Source organism: Cryptomeria japonica, chromosome 8, assembly GCF_030272615.1.
Source record: "Cryptomeria japonica chromosome 8, Sugi_1.0, whole genome shotgun sequence".
NCBI lineage: Eukaryota > Viridiplantae > Streptophyta > Pinopsida > Cupressales > Cupressaceae > Cryptomeria > Cryptomeria japonica.
The window spans coordinates 294838141-294856717 of record NC_081412.1 but is presented as its reverse complement, the minus strand read 5'-3'; the positions used below and the strand labels follow the sequence as shown (position 1 = coordinate 294856717).

The 18577-nt window shown below is 37.2% G+C and overlaps 1 protein-coding gene across 1 annotated transcript in view; it reads right to left on the bottom strand.

Annotated features, from left to right (window-relative positions):
- The window catches only part of LOC131035883 (vesicle transport v-SNARE 13), a 52554-nt gene extending 51422 nt beyond the window's left edge, over window positions 1-1132 (bottom strand). The window contains exon 1 of the mRNA XM_057967640.2: window positions 882-1132. Within this exon, the coding sequence (XP_057823623.1) occupies window positions 882-975 (94 nt within the window). The 5' untranslated portion in view covers window positions 976-1132. The remainder of the gene's footprint in view (window positions 1-881) is intronic.
- Between the last annotated feature and the right edge of the window lie 17445 nt (window positions 1133-18577).

Below are 18577 nucleotides of genomic sequence, written 5' to 3'. Positions count from 1 at the left end.
CTTCAAGACCACAAAGACCTTTATAGTGCATTCTATTTTTCATTATTTTAGCACTTTTAAGTATTAAACCATCATCGATAAATCAATGTAATGATGTCAAAGGAATAGTTAGATAAACAAGAAAACGGAAAAACAAAAACAAATAGTTTTTCTTCCCGCCTGGCAATCTTTCCTGTCAGACTTACAAAATTTTGACAGTTCTTCAATGAACTTTTTAACGAGTGCTCTCCAAAACCTCAGCAAGTAACTCACAAGCCATATTTGCCTTGTAACTCCCCAAGTAAAAGAGAAGGGAATGTGAAAGGTTGTAACAGAAAATACTGTTATACCCTGCATTTGTATTTCAATGTAAAGCTAGATGTGAAGGAACATACATGGATCACCATCTAATTTCATAGGCCCATGTATCAAGAATGAAAGTTCTATTCCTCTTTTTTGGCAAGCAGACTGAATCGAGATGTGAAAGTATAATCTCCAATCATATTCTCCGTTCTAATGAAATGCTCGTGGGTAATGAATGTGTGCTCTAAACTTGAATTTGAAAAAGAAATTGATAAAGGAAGAACGGTGGGGGCTTTAGTAAAAGGGGAGCGATTCTCCAAATCAGAGGTATTAAGCCTCGCTATCATCTTCTTTACAGCTTTTCGATCGGCGTTTCAAATCACCCCATGTGATCGAAAATGAGAGTTCAAAGTTTCTGTGTCAATTCTCCAGAAGTCATCTTCTAAGACCTCACGCAATATCCCGAATTTGGATCAATCAATTATTTAAAAAATCAAATGAGCATAAACCTGAAGGGTATCTATAAACATGAAACTCTGGGTCAAAAAGTAAGGTGTATTTGTTTACATGGATGGATGAATAGCGATTAAAGTGGTTACCTCCGTTAAGGAGAGGCACGGCCGTGCATTTCCGCGAGAGATTTGCAGAAAGTTCGCAGTACTGCCGCTCATATCCTTCGAATACCTCACTCATTTTGTCGATCCCTGTGATTCAACCGGATGAGCACCTCAGACTATGATTCGCCGCGATCTCTTCTAAAAATTAGTGTTGTCACAGTCGAGGAGGGATAGGGAGAATCTGCATAATCCAAAGAATATTTGAACTTCATCGAAAGGGAGAAGCAAAAGCACGAATTGGTAAAGCGGCTTTTTGTATTTGCTTTTAAAATAGAAATTTGTTAAACGACAATTTTAGAATAATATTAATTTAAGTTATTGTAATTAAAAATTAGTAACGATATGGTCCCATTCGTGGGCTTTCCACTTCTGCTCAGTCTCATACTGATCGCTTTCAAGTCGAATGGTCTCTAACTAAGTTTGGTTAGTGAAAAGTGAATTTTGATGGGCCTTTTCTAGGTAATTTGGATCTTTAATGTGTTGTGTAATTCATGATTCTTCTAGTAAGTTGATAAAAGCATTGACAAAGAAACTTCATGTTGGTGCAAATAGGGGCATTACTTATTTAGTTTTATTACTAGATCATTTTTACATATTATCACTTAAGTTTATTAAGGGTGTATATATATGATATTTAAACACTTTATGTTTTAGTTCATAAGATTAAGACACTTGTCATTATCTTATGTTGTCCTCTATTTCACCTTGGTCTATATAACCAAAGGTCTCTCATACATTTCACATCCATTCTATTTGCATTCTTTGATGGGAATACAATTTATTCTTGTCATGTTGATCTTATGAGTATCTTGTTTTTTCTACTAAGCCTCTAGATCTTTGATGGCTATCTACATAGACAAATCTTACACTGTCTTTGGACCAGCAACAAGGTGGAGATCAAAGCTCTACATCTTAGCTTTTGGATGGTCAAAGCTTGTGATTTGAACAATAACATAATAAAAAATGACTCAATGGTTGCCACGTTGTGTAAGAAAATGGCATTGTTTATTGGAAAATCAAGAATACCTTGAAGGAGGCTTGGGTCATATTGAATAACATTTTGAATTTCACTATGCAACATTACTTAAGCGAGTGTAACGTTGTTGCAGATTTTTTATCAAATATTGGTATTGATCAACGTAGTCACTGGTATTTTAGGATGGTGATAGCTACCAACCTTGATGGCAATGACTTTTCCCCTACTTTACATTAATTTCGAACATGGTGACAATAAAAATTGGGATGTGAAAATGTCTTGCTATATACTTCCATTCATTATCACTCGAGCAAACTTTATTTCAATTTGGGCTATCTTTTATATTCTCATTTTATCAAGGATCTCTATACCAATGTTTGATGTGTCATGGATCCTGATGAGTCGTAGAATTGTCACTATTTCACTTGCTTACTACTACTTTTATTAAACTCTTTATATTCTTTAACTACATCTTGAAACATATTTTTATCCAACTAATAATATATATGAAATGTGAATATATGAATATACTATGAGGATTTCTATGGTTGATATACTATCGATATATTATAAATGATTATTAATGTAGATGAATGCTTATTTTGAGAAACTACTATGAAGCTCGAGGGGTCGCAATCAACCCCCAGCAAAAGGAGATCTTACCCTATTGCTCAAGCGGACGATGTCAAAGGGGTTATAAGCTAAAATGTGGCTTTAATCAAGATTATGTTGACTTTGTCTTGCCAAATAAATGCAAGGAAGGATTGTAGGATTCTATAGAATGATGGAGTTATGCTTCATAAATTTGCATAATTGAATCCTTGCACGTTCTTGATTTGTTGTTGTCATTTGAATAAAGAGTCTAATTTAGATTGGGACTCATGGTAGAGATAGTTGTCATTTTAGTTTTCCTTTGGAATAAGTCATCCTTAGCATTAGGAGGATCGACACATGTCTTAGTTAGTTTTGGAGAAGAAATTGTTCCACTCTCACAAATATCCTCAAAAGACTTCATAATAAAGAATAGGTCTATTAATCGTTACCTTCATTATGCTTCCTGCAACATATCAACTATAGTATCAGTCTCTGTGTTATAGGTATCCCTCTCTGTTGTAATCACCCCAAGGGCCACCCGCAGTGTGTCCCTCTCTACCTAGAGGCTATCTGCCTTGGCCCTCTCTCTCTCAACCTCTGCCACCAGACTCTTTGTGCGAGCCCTCTCCCCATCTGCTCGGGTCTTCTCTTAGGCCACCTCATCAACTAGGCTCGCTGCTCTAGCCCTCTCAGTATCCTACTCCAACATCACCTAATCTAGGGTGGCCTATGCGACCATAGTACCTGTGGTAGCGACTACAATACTTGTATCTACGATTGAGGCTGCAAGACCTATATCTGTAGGGGCACTATTAGTGGTGCCACTGCAGGAACCTATACCTATCCCCCTGCCTAATCTTGTGCCTATATAGGTGCTCCTGGAACCTGTGCTTCTACACCCTACTTCCCCCTCCTTTGTCCCCTCTATGGAAATCTCCCTCCTCTCTACCCTTTCCCCTCATCCACCTCCATATCCTCCTCCATCCCCTCTAAAGGCTCAGTCCACTAAGGGTGCAATCTCATCTACTACTAATACTCTTAGTATAGTAAGACGGGTTGGCCGGTGAAACTCCCACCATGTTGTTGGCAACAATGCAGCAAACTGAGAGGGGGGGTGAATCAGTTTGCTCAAAAACTTACTGCAACTTAAACCACAATCAAATCTAATAATTAACAATTTAAATCATGAAATAACACCACATCAATAACAGACATAACACCAAGAATTTTGATGTGGAAAACCTAGTTAAGGGGAAAACCACAGTGGGAACCTACCCACGATGAGATAATACCATGTTAGGAGTAAGTGTAAATATTACAATGGGAATGCACATGCATTCAGACACACTGCCTAGATCTTACTACTCAAACAAGAAACCCAAAAGGGCTACAACCCTTAAGGAAGGCTCATTGCCTTATAGGAAGTCTCACTGACTTACAAGAGTATTCAGACAATAATCCAGACTACATGAACTATGAAAAAAGCATCTTCATATGCCTGGGTACAATTTCAGTTAATCTCACTGTTAAATCTTCTTTGCAACACACTTCTTCACATAAGTTCGCACAACTTCCCTACTACTGAATGATTGATACAATATTTGCACATAGCATGCTACCTCACAATGATTATTACATTCATTTATACAATTCATCAACCCATGAAATATAGGTCATCTCAACACACACTACATATTACAAAAATACAATCACTCACGCTATAACGGTGCATGTGGACCAAAACAATATCGACTAAGACATATTTGGACCTAAACAACCACCACAAACGAAACACCTCCAACAATTACACCTCGATCATCCGCAATACGCTACAACAACATAAATGGCACATAACACGAAGAACATCACCAGAAAAGGAAAATCTTCAATAATATACACATTAATCAATGCAAACCACCAATATACATAGAACACGATCTAGAAACATTCACAAGCAACGTGAATTGCACCACAACCACAACAACTAGAATCATCATCATCTATCTACCGAAGCTCAAGAACACCAACATAACTGATTGTCAACCTGAAAGATTCGCTTGTGGATTTCTAAATCATGAACCAATCAAACTGAGGACACACATCAACATCCACAATACAACACACACATTTGCAACTGAAGATATTATAATTCCAGAGCAATACAGAGCACAAACCGGAATACCGAATAACACGAACAACTGAATGTCACCCACAATACTGAACCTCGTAATTTAATCAAAACGTCATGCAGACCTCTGCAAATGGGAATGAACCATCTATAGACAACATACCATAAACCTTTTAATCCATATCAGCTCATCTGCAACACACAGGCTAAACCAACTCATTCAATATGACTGCAACACTAGAATACATAGAAGAATATGTTTACATCAATGACAACACATCAACCAATGTCCAACAATCTCCAACACATGTTGCATAGGATCTTGTGCAACTCGCATCTATCACGTCTGGCCTCGGATCCCAAGGCAACAACACCATCTTGATCCATCTCAATCGTGCCTCAAAGGGCCTTATGGCATCTCCCTAGGTGGTTATCTCTTGTGTAATGTGACGATGGGTGCACTCCTCGCCAATGATGTCTTGTTGTAAACAAAACTACCGCGTCACGGGTGTGGCAAGTATTGATATATGACATGTACAATGTGGTTGATCAACAAACACTGTGTCTAGAAAAAAGAAAGATGCTACACATCACACCTCCATTGCTCACATAACTTGTAAGGGCACCACGTAAAATCAATCATCTCATCCAAGCATTTCCACCAGAACCACATACATCCTACTTTGGTATAATGTAGCAATCCTCCATATCGGTCTACATAAGGATGTCGACACAGCCACTCCCGACACCAAGAGACCAACATATGACTATGTGCTCAAATGCCCACACGTGTAGAAGAGTCACATTGGTCCCTAGGTTTGCGTACCCTTGATAGACATACATGTGACTATCGTGGTACAATTGTCTAAGTATGGGTGGAGTGTGGCACACCCCCTAACATATTGAACCCCATTCTCCATGATGTAGTACATACATCTTGACCAACCAATAGAAAATCTATGCCCACTAAGAGCGGGCATCATCCACCTCCTGATTAGGCCAAAGATATATAGAACCAAGTGGGGAATACATCGATGAGGATCCATAGCCCACTCCAATACCATCCGCGTCCGATCCATGGGGAGGTCATTGGTCTGGCACATGTGATGCAAGTAATACTTCCTGCCCTCTAGTCAATACTCTGGTATAATGCTACAAATCAACACTCTCGAGAACTGCCACACATCTAGAAAAGTGATAGAAGCCTCTCTAATAGGTAGATGAAAATAGCATATATCGCTTTGCCATCGCTCAATAAGTGTCATCATCATCGTTGTTTGGGTGCGAATCCTTGGCCACCTGGACACCCAAATTAGCCTGGAGTACAACAACACAGCCCTCTTAGCTATAGATAGCTCACTATGAATCCTCATTGTGGGAGGCCAACACTCCCTTGACTGCAGTAGACCTAGCTCCTCCTACACGCATGCACCTGTAATACCCTAAAATTGGTCATCTAAACCATGGGCCCCTAATCTCGACAACATCACCAAAGTCCTAACCAAAGGCAATTAAATCAATCTTGAGCACATTAATTAATTCTTTAATCATCAAATATTGCATGGCAAGCCAATTACTCAATTTTAATTAAATATTTATTTAATTAATTAATTGAATCATTCCAAGAATATCATTTTTGATCAATTATCTTGTTTAATTTATTAAATATCATAGCATATTTAATTAATAAATAAATTTGTCATTTAATCATGCAAAAAAAGGAATTAATTTATTACAAAAGAGGAATTAATCACAAAGCAAGAGTTAAATTGAAATTAGAATAAAAGAATTGAGAGAGAAATCAAACTTGAGATATTATTTCTTTTTCTAAATTTAGAACTTGAAATCAGAAAAGCAATTAAATTAATCATTCTCTAAAATTAGAACTCAAAGCTTTTGAGAAAAAGAAGTTCAGTTGCATTAAAAGACTCTTTTCTTGAATAAATCAAAGAATTATCTATTTTTATCACAGATGCATGGAATTAATTAATTCTTATTTCTAATGCAACTTGAACTTCCTATCTAAATGCATTTCAATTAAACTATAATTGGAATCTATCTCAAGGTTAACTTAACCTGATTTCTCAATTATTTCAATTAATCCTAAATTGAGCTTTTTTCTTCATCTCTCTTGTAATTTTCTATAAATTCAGCCTTCGGCTCTCATTCAATTCACTCCAGAGATATTTGAGAAACACCTTGGAGATTATTATTATGTTGATTTTGCTCTGGAGTCATTGAAGATCTTGTGCTTTTTTTTTTTATTGTTTGAATCCATATTTCTTGAATCCATATTGCTTGAATTCAATATTGCCTAAATTATTCATCCATCTTGCATCTGTTTTGTTTGTTTATCATTATCATATAGATTAAATCATTCATCTTGGTGTAGTCTAGTCATTGGTATTGCTTATAAAAATCTGAGAGCAATCTTATACTCACATCTTTTAGAAGGCAATTAGTCACTTTGTTATGGTTTATTATTTATTGATTATTGATTTACTAACCATACATGTAATGACTTAATTGAAGTAATGTGCCTGCAGCTATCAGACCTGTTTTCACTTTTTCACACACACATTTCTGGCACCCACCGTGGGGCAGAAAACTACATTTTTTGGCCTCCAAAATGACTGCTTATTTTTATTTTTTTTGGATTTTTTTGACTTTTCGGATTTTCGTCTGTACAGTTTCCGCGATTTGTCATACGATATTTCTCACAAGCCAAAACGACAAACTGTAGGTGTCGTACGAATTGGAATCTCGTATCGTATGATCTGGTAAATACTGTCGTATTATTCTGTATTTTTCCTAGTTAAAGAGAAAAAAAAAAGCAAATTTTATGATTCTGGTTTTTTGTTCAAATTGATTATACTGACGACTGACCCTGGTTGTTTATTTGTCTATCTTAGAATTTTTCACAGCATAATCAGTTTTTGCAGAATGTTTGTCAAAGAATATTCTTGTCGCTCAAAGACAATATGACTACTGATTCGTTGTCTTTGCAGGTTGCCTGGGGAGAATCGACCAAACATCGTGTATTTATTGAAATTCATTTTTAGGCACCTAATTGCTATCTGGTTAAAGAACAAATATGTATTTCATGTTTTAAGTAAATTCTGAGAGGTGGGAGAGTATGCTCTTGTCTTTTTTTAGACAATCAGAAATCTAGACCCTTGAGGCGTTTTCTTTGGTTGAGATTTGTACATATTTAGCAGGCCTGCCCTCCCGAGGAGATTAAAATCTCTTAAAGTCATTACGGTCGGTGTGAGGGGAACGACCTAAGTGGGAACGACTAAACGCCAAGTACTCCAACCCACTATAAAATAAACATAATTTGATGAAAATCAAGTCAACGATAGTGCTCGGGAATAGCTCTCCTCAGTACCTTCGGGTATATTAAACCCTAGTTTTCAAGGCTGGGAAACCTCTTAATTGAGTTTATACCTCGACGTGCCGAACAAACCCCTTACTAGATCCAATTAAAAATTAGAAGCTACCTGGTTCACCTCCGAAAGGGGGATAATCTTTGTGCAAGAGAGATAGTAACTCTCCCAAGATACTTGTCATTTTGTGCCCCCATTAGTGTTTGGAGTCAAATAATACGATGTTGAGAATCCATTGCGTGAGACTCAACAGCCGTATTCTGATTAGCTATTGGGTGTGTACCTGAGTCTACAAGCAAAGGTTTTCTTCTCTCACCAAATTATGTAGGGTTTGCATGTTGTGATTGGAGTTACTATTCATATTACGTTTTTTCTGTGTTTTCATCCCTCAAACTAAAATTGAAATACCAAAACTGGAGAAAACAAGAAACAACTCAGTGATCAAAAACTTTGTCCATGTCAAAACTAGTCTATCCTAAGTCGAAATTCTGTCCAAAACTAGTCTATCCTAATCAAAAATTAATCCATCTCAAAATTGGTCATACTCAGCTATTGAAAACTCATAATTTAGTCTATGTCCCGTTAACAGTCATGTGAATCTGATCATTTATCATCCTACTTCATATCATGTGTCATACGAGTCTGATTATTTATCGTCCGAGCCCTAATAATGTGTCGTATGAATCCCAATAGTATGTCTTCTGATGCTGAATCTTGTGTCGTACGATAAAAAATTACACTGAATATTCTGTCGTCCTAGACATACCCATCTGTCGTACGGTACTAGGCAGCAACTCATACGAAACACTGTTGTTGTCATCTGGAAGCTATTGAATTATCGTCCGGCTCGTTAAAACTTGTCGTACGAATCTCTAATTTTGTCAGAAAAAAATAGTAAACTCGCCTAAAACAAATCTACAGCGAGCATAATACTAGTTATCATCATCCTAAGCATAAACAAATCAAGACACTGTACCTCTGCCATTGGTGTTGCATGATTTGGTCGATCATCTTTCAGCTAGTTCAAACAACTACTTATCAAACTTAAGTCATTTAGATAACATCTTATAAAGGATAGATCGTTCTTGAAACCAGACTGAATCTTAGTCATTATTCTCAAATCAACTTAGATAAACGTCTTATACAGGATAGATCTTTCCTGAAACCAGACTAAATCTTAGTTGCTTCTCTCAAACAAATATCAAACAACTAGCTCTGAATTTGACCTTGACCTCTGCATCACAAACAACTTTAGGTCACACTAATCCATAAAAATGCCTACTCAAACCAGGAGTTCTCGTAAGAAAGAGGCCAAAAGCAAAGGACAAACCTTCACATATCAAGATAACCCATATTACATGAAGGACCCGCTCACTAATAAACCTTCATCATCAAGGGTACCAATTTTTGATGAACCTGAATCTCCCACTATACATGAGACAAAACACAATGACAAAGACAACCTTAGTATTCACGGAACTGATAATGATTTCTCATCAAGTGAAGCTGAAGATTCTGAGCCTCCCGAAAAATATATTCATAAATGTCAAAAGGATAAGGATTTCCGAAAAATGATGAAGGCTATCATGGCTAGAGAAAAAGAAGACTTTTTTCTAGAGCTAGCAAAACAAGGTGCCAAACTTCCCATTGGATATGACGTTCAGACTCTCGTCACTAAAAAGGAAGAATCACCTATAATGATGGTCCATAGACAATTACTAGCCTTACGGACTGAGATCATAGAACTTAAAAACAAGGATAAATCCCCAAAATAATATTCTCTGGAGACAATATACCCATTTCCATTTGACAAAAACCTATACATGCCTCCATTCCCTTCATGAGTTAAGATCCCAAAATTTGACAAATATGACGGTACCTCAGATCCTCAAGATCATGTCAGGGAATTTTGTGCTACCTGTATGGAGTTCATGCACGATCAAACCTATCTCATGCACCTTTTTCCAAGGAGTTTGGGAGGACAAGCTATGGAATGGTTCTCAGGTCTACCTAAAGGAATAAAAATGTTTGAAGAACTAATCCAACTATTTTTACAACAATACTCATACAACATTCGACATCCTATTACTATGATCGAACTTTGCAATACCAAACAGAAAATAGGGGAGCCTTTTCTCACTTTCCTCCAATGTTGGAGAAAGATGTTCTCTAGGTATTCATGACCTATCCCAGATTCTGAGAAAATGGATATATTTGTCAATAATCTGGTCCCTGAATTGAAATATAGTATCCAAATGAAAGTACACCCATCATTAAACAAAATGGTAGATAATGCTATTCGAATGGAAGATGTGCTTACAAAGAAAGGAGATATCACGCCTTGGAAAGAAACATAACCAGGATATAGCTCTAAAGAGAAGAACAAGTATTGGAAGTATGACAAAGACAACAATAAGAACGTTGTTAATGACAGAGTAGTAGACACTGTTAAAACCAACTCAAAGCCCAAAATATTCAACTTGGCTAGTGGCACACAAGCACTCAAAGCAGCTAAAACCGCAGCAGAAAATCCTCCGAAGAAAGCAAAAGAGTGGTTCAATGAGAAACCTTGGCTTTCGAAACCTAGACACGAATTCACTCCTCTAGAAGAATCATACGAATCCGCTTTCAAAACTCTATCAACAAACAACCTGATAACATTACCTGATAATTCTAGGCCATATGATCCCGAAGTCAAACCAAAATGGTGGAGAGAAAATGAATACTGCGACTTCCATCGAAATAAAGGTCATAACACAAACAACTGCATGAAGCTCAAGCATGAGATTCAAGATCTCATAGACGCTGGTAAAATTATTGTTAGGAATCACCCGACCAATGTTGATCACAAAACATTTAAGGACCCTTTACCTGTTTACGAACAAGGTGAATCCTCAAAGACCAAAGGAGGTGCCAAAGTAAATTATACTTATACCAGCAATGATAATGTCATCAACATGATTGAGCCTTCCCAATCTGAATATTGCAATGTGATTATAATCTAAGATAAACAAAATGAATCACGATATGCAAGAGCTATGACCCGTTCTCAAAAGAAAGTAACTCTCCAAGGAGCTAGTTCTTCAACTCCGACTCAAGCAACATCAAACCTACTAGCCTCGTCAAACAAACAAAAAGAATTTGTTGGGTCTCAAATCAACAGATTGGATAGGTTCTAAGGAAATGCCAACTCTTATGATCAAACCTTCCAATTGACTTGGCCAACTTATAGAGTGAACCTATTTGGTTACTAACTCTCTCACTTTAGGCTCTGCAGTACCTAGGTGGGTATACCTACTCACTAGTTGTTCCTTCAACCAATGCTTTTTATAGCAGATTTAGTATCTTGATCTGGCTTCCTCCTATCTCAGAATGGCATGAATCCCTAGGATGGAGATATAGCAGATGAGTTCAAGATTGTTGTTGTAGAAGCTATTCGATCTTTGAAAACATTACTGCCAACTTACTCTATGTTTCCTACTCAATTACTCCTATTGCTTTAAAATAACATGCGATGATTATGGTGATAAGTACAATTTGTAAACGGCCAGTGCCTTCTTTGCTGTCTGGGCTACAGAGTCTTTATATTTTCTTAGGACTTACTTGTGAACTTGTGAGACAGTTTTTAAACCCACCCCTTTATGGATCTGTCAGTTACTATTTCTTATGAGATCGATTGAATGTCTATATCATAAGTTGCTTGAATGAATTTAACCCTATCTTTAAGGGACCACTCAAGTAAGCACTGCAAAGAACAATTACAATTCGCAAGTAGAACTTTTATTTCAACCTTATAACATACAACATAAATTCCACTCAAAGAACATGAATAACCTTATCTCCTTTAGATAATATCACAAGCAATTGCCAACAACAAAATAAAATAATCCATAGCACATATGCAAAGAAAATATGACTGATTGTATTATGTATCTGTAAAAAATTTGTATAACAGAGAGCTTACAGGCTGTCCTACATTACTGTCTTGTTCCCACGATATCTCTTGAAAAAATATTACAAGAAACCTCTCTCATATATATATGAGAGCAAAAGTTATTTATGAAAAGACGTGTCTTTTCGAAATACTAATTGTCAATTTGAACATTTCTAACAAACTTAAGTAAAAAGAGATTAAGAACCCCTAAATGATGAATATAATCATCCTCTTTAAAAGTCTTGATCTTGATGCTCTGTTTCTTTAATTCTTCTCCCTGTGAAAGGTATTCGAATATCATCTGGTTGACGGTAGGGGCCATGTCTTTGCTTCGATCCAATTTTGACAGAGCCCGATCCTTGATGCTTATAAGTTCATTCTGCAAATCTTCCATAGATATTACTTCTCCTTCTTTATAAATCGAGGCCATTCCAATAGGGCTCCCATCATCCAATTCTTCAAGATCTCCTTTTAGCACGTCTTCGAATTTAACATGATTTTCCATATACGAAGTTCCTTCTGTTTTCTCCTCTAGCGTCATCACATCAACATTGTTTATCACTTCATGCAATCGCGCTTTTAACCTTTCATGCTCTCTTAATGCCTTTATGGTCTCGGTGTACACCCTCCAGTAATGTTCAACATGGATGAGCATGGTATTAAAACTGTGTTCAATGATATCATTAACCATTTTATCCATCTTCTATTGAATATTACTCACCTATTTGGCAGCCTTCTCTGCTTGATATTTCCAATACAGAACATCAGAGACATCATCCAAGCTCTGTCCTATGAGATATGAAGCATATTCACTTAAAGGAGTTCCTGTCTCAAGTTGTAATATCTTTGCTTGTAGCTTTTGATTCTCCTCTTTAGATCTTTCATATAAGCCCTTATAGATAATACTTTCCCCTGACCGGTCTGATCCAAATTTAATTTGGCTACATCCAGGTTCAATTTAGCAGTAACCCTAGGGTCAGTCTTTCCCACCTGATGAATCATAAGGTGTCCAAAGGTTTCTTCAATATCCACAATGATTGGTCTTTTTCCTTTCGGATACAGTGCCCATTGTAGGGGAGCTTTTTGATCAGGATCATATCCTGAGCCTAGGAACAATTTATCTATCTCTTGAGGCAATACCTGTTGATTTAGGTCTTGCTTCTTCAAGAATCCATCAAACAGAAGTGCTGAATTTATATCCCAACCAGAAAAGATGATAACACCAGCCTCCTTTAATATTTTCCTCCCTTTCTCAGGGGTCATATCTTTCATGAGGGTATCTATCTCATCTTGTAGCCTTTTCATCTGTTCTTCTTCTGGTCTCCTAGCTATACTTCGTTTCACATGAGCCCCTTTGTACTGGTACAAGAATGAAAGGAATTCTCTTGAAGAAGCGAATCCGTCATCAGCAACAAAGTCTTCATGTTCTGTCATCCTTATATCAACTACATCTCTAATATTAAATTCACTAGTGCCCACATCTACCTCTGCTTCAAAACCCGGGGGATAATCTTCTCTAGGGGAGTCAGCAGGGATGCTACTAGCAGCCGATTTCGGTGACATGTGAGCCAATGGTTGACTATCCTTTTCAGTGTTGATAAAATGGAGGAACTGTGGAGGTACTCTATGCATAATTTCTACCTCATGTTGAAGTAGTTTTTTGGCTACCTCCAAAGGATCTTGGAGGTTTCCAAGTAGGTCTCCATCCACCATCCCCCTTGCTCTTTTCCACTTGAAGGCTTCCCAAGTCATCTCGCTTCTTTCTCTCAAAACCTTGGCCTCTTCCCTTTCAAGGTTCTTGATTAGATCGTCTGGCATTTGAGCCACATGTATTCCGGCTTTTAGTTTCTGTGATGCCCTCGTAGCTCTTATATATCCCTCAGGATCAAAGTTCTCTCTAGGATCACCCAGAGTCATGCCATAATAATCTAATTTATTTTGAAGTAAATGATAACTTTTGGAACTTTTCACTATAAAATCAGAAAACACCAATAACCCTGGCACAATGGATTGTTTACCAAAATCTGTAAGATGTTTGGCACTGACAGCAGATAATTGTCTTACAATCTCTAGGCTAGCTACCCTGTTTGGCACTGTAATTGGAAGCATGTATGGCTTTCCTTCATACCCAAATACCCTAATTTCTGTATGATTAAGGTGGCAATACCAGTCACCCCAGTTATGATCAATCTGAGACTCTGGAGAAAAGTCTTTTGGCCTGAGGAATCTCTTAATTTCAGGAGACAAAGTATAATCTCTATGTTGTCCAAAGGCTGCACTAAGAGGTTTCACAAAATATTCTTGAAAGTGCCAATATTGGTTATTTATAAATCTTTGATCCCATGCAGAAACCCACAATTGAACTGGTTTCTTCAAACCATTCTTATCATAAGCTCTGATGCTGAAATCGTCTGGCTAGAAATTGATTTCTTGTCCACAATAAAGAATGACGTGCATTAATAAGGAATACAACGAGAAATGGACATTTACAAGGTCTCCTTTCAACTTCTCCAACCCATGATTTAGGGCTTCTGCAACATAAGTGGCATAGTCAAACGACCTAGGGTCTTTTGATTGCAAATCAGCACATAGAACCATAACCTCAATATCCATGAGAGGATGAGCTTCTAAGCCTAATACTTGGGCCACAACATAGTATGTATACTTAGAATACGGATGGAATTGGTTGACATCAAATGGCACCTTGTCATCTTTATTGAATGGAACAAAGGACTTTCCTACTTTTGGCCGGTGGATGGGTAGTCTCCATGTCCTATAAATGTCCTCCAAGTTAAAGAATTCTCGCGACAGTTTCTGCATATCAATTTTCTCTTCTAATTCCCAGTCTAGATCAAACACCATATCAATAGTCTATTTGTTAATCACCACCATAGGATTCCCTCGGTAGTCACATATGGTTTTGGTTTTTGGATCATAACAATCTACTAGAGCCTTCATTAATTCAACATCCACAAATACATTCAGAACTACCAATTTCCCTAAATTCTTCTTCCACAGGTTACTTACGGGCTCAAGAGCATCCCTTCTCTTGTAACCAAATAAGAACAACTCATGTCCTTTGATTTCAGTCCATATGTCTCCTAGATGTTCAAATCTATCTTCCAACCCTTCCTCTTCACTCTTGATTTTTTTGGACCTCACACTGGATGTCGAGCATTGGTCTAGCAAATCCTGAGTTAAAGCTCTACCCTCCTTTTTCTATTGTTTGGGCTTCTCTTCAAGGTTTAATTCCTTCCCTTTTCTACTCTTTTTAGAAGAAGAAGAAGGTTCCATAATTTCAATCAATACGAGAAATCACACTTACTTGGAGAATTGTCGAGCTCTTCTGACTGTCGTTTACGAACTTCAGCAAACTCCATGCAATTTTCCGTCTTTTGGCATCAATCTGGTTCTTATGAAAATTCGATCAATTCAGCTGTAATTGTATGGGCAGCTTGTGCAACAGTTAATGTCTCTGCATTCATAACGACTATTCAAATGTTTAAACTTAATTGCAGATGTGACATCCTCCACTTGAGCTTTTAATTCCTTCGCGGGAAGTACTGTTCAACTGAAATGATCGTGAATTGAGTTTTTGATGAAACCCTTGTATTCGGCTGAATACTTTGATCTTTCATCGAAAGTTCACTTTCCTCGATATCACCTTATCGGTGAATGGCCCATGTCGACAAACCATTTTCTAGTCTCCTCGAAATCATCTTTTGTTCGATAAACTTTCTTTCGATTAGTCATTCGTGAGTTTCATCGAAATCATATTTCGATGAATTTTGTTCTTCGGTGTCCTTCTTTTATCGATGAAACTCTTCTATTTTTATCGATATAATGTTATCGATGAGATTTGCTTTTCAATGGATGTTTTTTAAGTCTCTTCGGCAGTTGTATTTCCTCGACTTCACCTTTTGTTAGCCTTTCACTTTTCGATGAAACTGGGATATCGATGAGCGGCTTCTTTCATTTACCGAAAGAGATATTCTGCCGAAGTCATTTTGATTTATTGTTTTACCTTTATGCTTCATTTCAATGAAACTATCCTTTCGGTGAAACTCTTTCTGAGATGCTCGACATGATATTTTGGCCAATGATCCTTTAGCCCTCACGCCTTTGGGAAGATTTTTTTATTTTCAAATATATTGTTCAACAAAATCAACATTTGATAAATTTAAAAGGCTAACTTTAACATCATCCTCTGGATATAGCGTTGTTGAACAATTCAAAAGGACAAATGCTCAAATCTCAATCTTTGAATTACTAAAAATCTCTTCTACTCACAAAGAGATCTTGGACAACGCCTTGCTCACCACTAATGTTCCAAAAGATTTAGACATTGATCGGTTTCAATCCATGGTGGGTCATCTGACTTCACCTCACTATCTGACCTTCTCTGAAGAAGATGACAACTCGCTAAATCATCCACATAACCAGCCATTGCAGATTGAAGCCATGATCCATAAACATAGAGTCAAACGTGTTTTGATAGATGGAGGCACGGAGTTGAATATCTGTACTTACAGTATGCTTACACAACTAGGATTTTCTGAAAATGTCATTGATCTGGGCAAGAAAATAACAATTAAAGCCTATGATGAAGAGGAAAGGACCTCTAAAGGTTTGGTATCATTACCAATCAGGGTGGGACCTATAGAAAGAGATGTCATTTTCCAGGTACTTGATCTTCCTTTGTCATACAATATCTTACTGGAAAGGCTGTGGATTCATGAAATGAAGGTAGTTCCATCTACATACCATCAATGCTTAAAATTTCCCTACAATGGAGTTGAAGTCAGTATTCCTGCTGATACAAATGTCCCCTGTAATGCATTGACAAAAGGTGCAGATACTTTTGTACCTCATAATAGGGCAGCTTCTACAAATGAAAATCTGGAAGCTCTGATGAAAGACTTAGAAAAGAAATTGAAGATTACAAATACCGGCATGGATGGCTACAAGATAGAACCAGTACTTTCATTAGTCTCTCTCCCTCCATCACCAAAACAGTTGGGCAAACCATCAGAGGCTATGAGAACACAAACTTCAGCTCTAAATATCATATATGATGGTCTTTTTGTACAGTCTTCTACTTCCCTGGAAGATGAAATAGAAGAGGATGCAGTTCTTAAATGGCTTTTCAAGGAAGATAGTCAAAACAAGGAAGTACGACATTGTGAGATTTCCTCATCCCAATATGGTCCTGGCTACAAGATGATTCAACGCATGAGATATTCAGGTATTGGTCCCCTGGGCAAACATCAAGAGGGTATTATTGAACTGATTCAACTGCAAACAAAATCAAATGATAAGGCTGGATTGGGGTACAATCCAAAAAAGACATCATACCAAAAACATGCTTCTAAATCTAAGTGGCAGAAAAGGATATCGCCTTCAACATTACAGGAAACAAACACTCAACAAACTCAAGCAAAGTGTTTAAAAGAGAAAGAGGAATCAACAGTCAAGAAAGAAGAAACAGTCAGCACTCAAGCTCCGATGGTGTCAGCTACAACAATATAAGGAGTTGAAGTCCCAAAGGATATAAGAGATGAAGTAGAAAGAATCAGAGAATTGTTTGCACCACTGAAGGTTCCAGTCACATACACTGGTAGGCAACAAGTAGAAGATTCAGAGACTGATTCAAATGAGTATGAATGGGGTCCAGACCACCTCTCAGATACATCCACTACAGAAACTCCAGAAGAGTCTACTAGTATCACAGATGATACTCAAGAGTTGATGCGTATAAAACTAGAAAAGGAAATACAGGAAATCAGACTAAAAAGACCAGCAAACTATGAAAAAGGGTTGAAGGAATGAAGAATACCAGAAATTTTTTCATCTATTATATACCCCTCTAATAAGACAGATCAAATCAGGTATAACACTACACAAGAAGAATTGGAAGCTACAGAAGCAGAGCCAGTCATTAGTCCAGAGGAAGTTGAATGGAGTAGATGATAGGGAGTCACAGAACCATCAAGATCATGTCAACAGGTGTGTCAGATACAAATGCTAAATGAGCCAAATCTTGAAGGAACTTGCAACATTAAAGATGTTGGTGTTGATACTATACATACACTCATTAAATCACATGAAGAAGACTCAAAAACTTCATACAATGACTCTGATGACTCTAGCAATAGTCCTATTCTTGACAATATCTACTCAGCACCCAACTCTGAATCATCTGATGTAAATGATGAAAATCTGTCTATTGATCTTATTGTTGTCGAACCACGGTACGAAGTCCAGTATGGCGTAGAGAACGATGCTACAAGTATGTCTATTGGATTAGGTCAACTAAATATTAACGTGCACTTTAAATAATCATATTCTGACTCTTCCTAGTCTCGAGACATTTACGCAAGGTATCTTTCTGGAACTTGACTTTTCGATCTGCAGTTGTGATGACAATACTGTGAACTCCCTCGAACCTGTCCAAAATTTATCCTTAGTACATCCAGAACTAAATGACTGTACTTTACAAGACCAGCCCATGAATATACCTACTTTTTCCATGACTATACGTTAGACTATTATCTCAATGCAGTTGAACCTATGGACTCTTCCACTAGTGAATAAAGTGTTAACATGACTGAAATAGATATCAAGTAGCTTAGTCGCAAAAATAAGAAAAATAAAAAATAA